The following is a 1,441-nucleotide window of genomic DNA, read 5'->3' on the forward strand; positions in this document are numbered from 1 at the left end:
CATTCCCAAAACTACATGTAGAATGAGATTCATTTGAAGGCAGAAATGTCTGTACAGCACCGCTTGGTCCAGCTGTCAGCCGCGTCGCTCGCTGTTGTTCTCTGCCGGGACGAGGACAGCAAATACAGCGCGAGCAGCACCAATGGACAGGATGTGTTTGCGGACTTTAAATCGCAAAATTCGCGAAGCTTCTGGAATAAAAGACTCGTGAAAGCGGTGTCGGAAGTTTCCTTCCAGGGATGGCTGGAGAACTACGTGCTTCTCGTCCAGGGCAATGCCAATCATTTGGAGGTGTTGAGGGAAGCGTGGATGCGCAGGGCGCTGAGGTCGCCCAAAGGATACACTATCAAAGCAGTGGGTAGGTGATCAGCATTTGGCTGTTTGCAGGGGTGTTATAAGATTCATTCATGATGATCGTCCCAGAGCTTTGTCTACAGCTCATGGCCACTCTGCAGATTTAACTGAACGTGATCAGAACGAGTGCGCTACAGAAGTGAGTCCCACGAGAGCGAAATCTGAGGAAGGCTTGGGCTTTTGTAAATTTAGCATTTTGTTGATGAAAGTGACATGGTCAAATCTGTAAAGAACACTTTTTGGATAAGGAGACTTTTTGGATAATGAGACAAGGAGTCATAATCTTTAGTTATTATTTCTAAGATAAATAGTGAGGCTTTGTTTTAAAATAGGCTATTAACATTTCTATTTGAAAACAATATTTAAATAAAAATTTGAAAACCTTTGTCTGCCTAATGCAAGTCACTGCATTGAAACCAACATAAAGAAAAGAAAGGGAAAAAAAGGCACGTTTTGTTCCAGTCAAATGGAGTAACCCTGAGAAAATGTATCCATATGCATGAATCTTTAAACATGTTTGAAAACTTTTTTTTTGAAGAAAATGACTAAGTTGCATTGAAAAGCACAAAAATATATATGACTACTTTTTACATGATGGTTACACCATTTGACATTTTTAGAGTCAAAGTCCTTGTAGAAAATGATATGTTCTCAGAAATATATGAAACCAACATGAATTTCTTAGAACTTGGCATGTTTTAAACTAGATTTTGACAGATTTCATTAGAAAATCAAAATATAACCTTCAGTGGTACATGGACATTTTTCCCAGTGGCTCTCTATAAGGATCCATATGCTCTACACTCTTAAAGGGGTCATATGATGCGATTTCATTTTTTCCTTTCTCTTTAGAGTGTTACAAGCTCTTGGTGCATAAAGAAGATCTGTAAAGTTGCAAAGACTAAAGTCTCAAATCCAAAGAGATATTCTTTATAAAAGGTAAGAGTTAGCCACACCTACCTAAAACGGCTCGTTCGAACACGCCCCCACATACCTACCTCACTATGTGGGAAGATTTGCATAAAGCCGCCCAAATGTTCACGCAAAGAAAGAAAGCGTAACTTTTATTCTCGCTGTAGTATTGTAG

General features: G+C 39.4%; 1 protein-coding gene across 1 annotated transcript in view; it reads left to right on the forward strand.

Moving 5' to 3' along the window:
* The window catches only part of LOC107708457 (storkhead-box protein 1-like), an 18,653-nt gene continuing 17,212 nt past the window's right edge, over nt 1–1,441 (forward strand). The window contains exon 1 of the mRNA XM_016512700.1: nt 1–358. Coding sequence (XP_016368186.1) covers nt 46–358 — 313 coding nt within the window. The 5' untranslated portion in view covers nt 1–45. The remainder of the gene's footprint in view (nt 359–1,441) is intronic.

The sequence above is a fragment of the Sinocyclocheilus rhinocerous genome, unplaced genomic scaffold (assembly GCF_001515625.1).
Source record: "Sinocyclocheilus rhinocerous isolate Xijiao unplaced genomic scaffold, SAMN03320098_v1.1 scaffold295, whole genome shotgun sequence".
NCBI lineage: Eukaryota > Metazoa > Chordata > Actinopteri > Cypriniformes > Cyprinidae > Sinocyclocheilus > Sinocyclocheilus rhinocerous.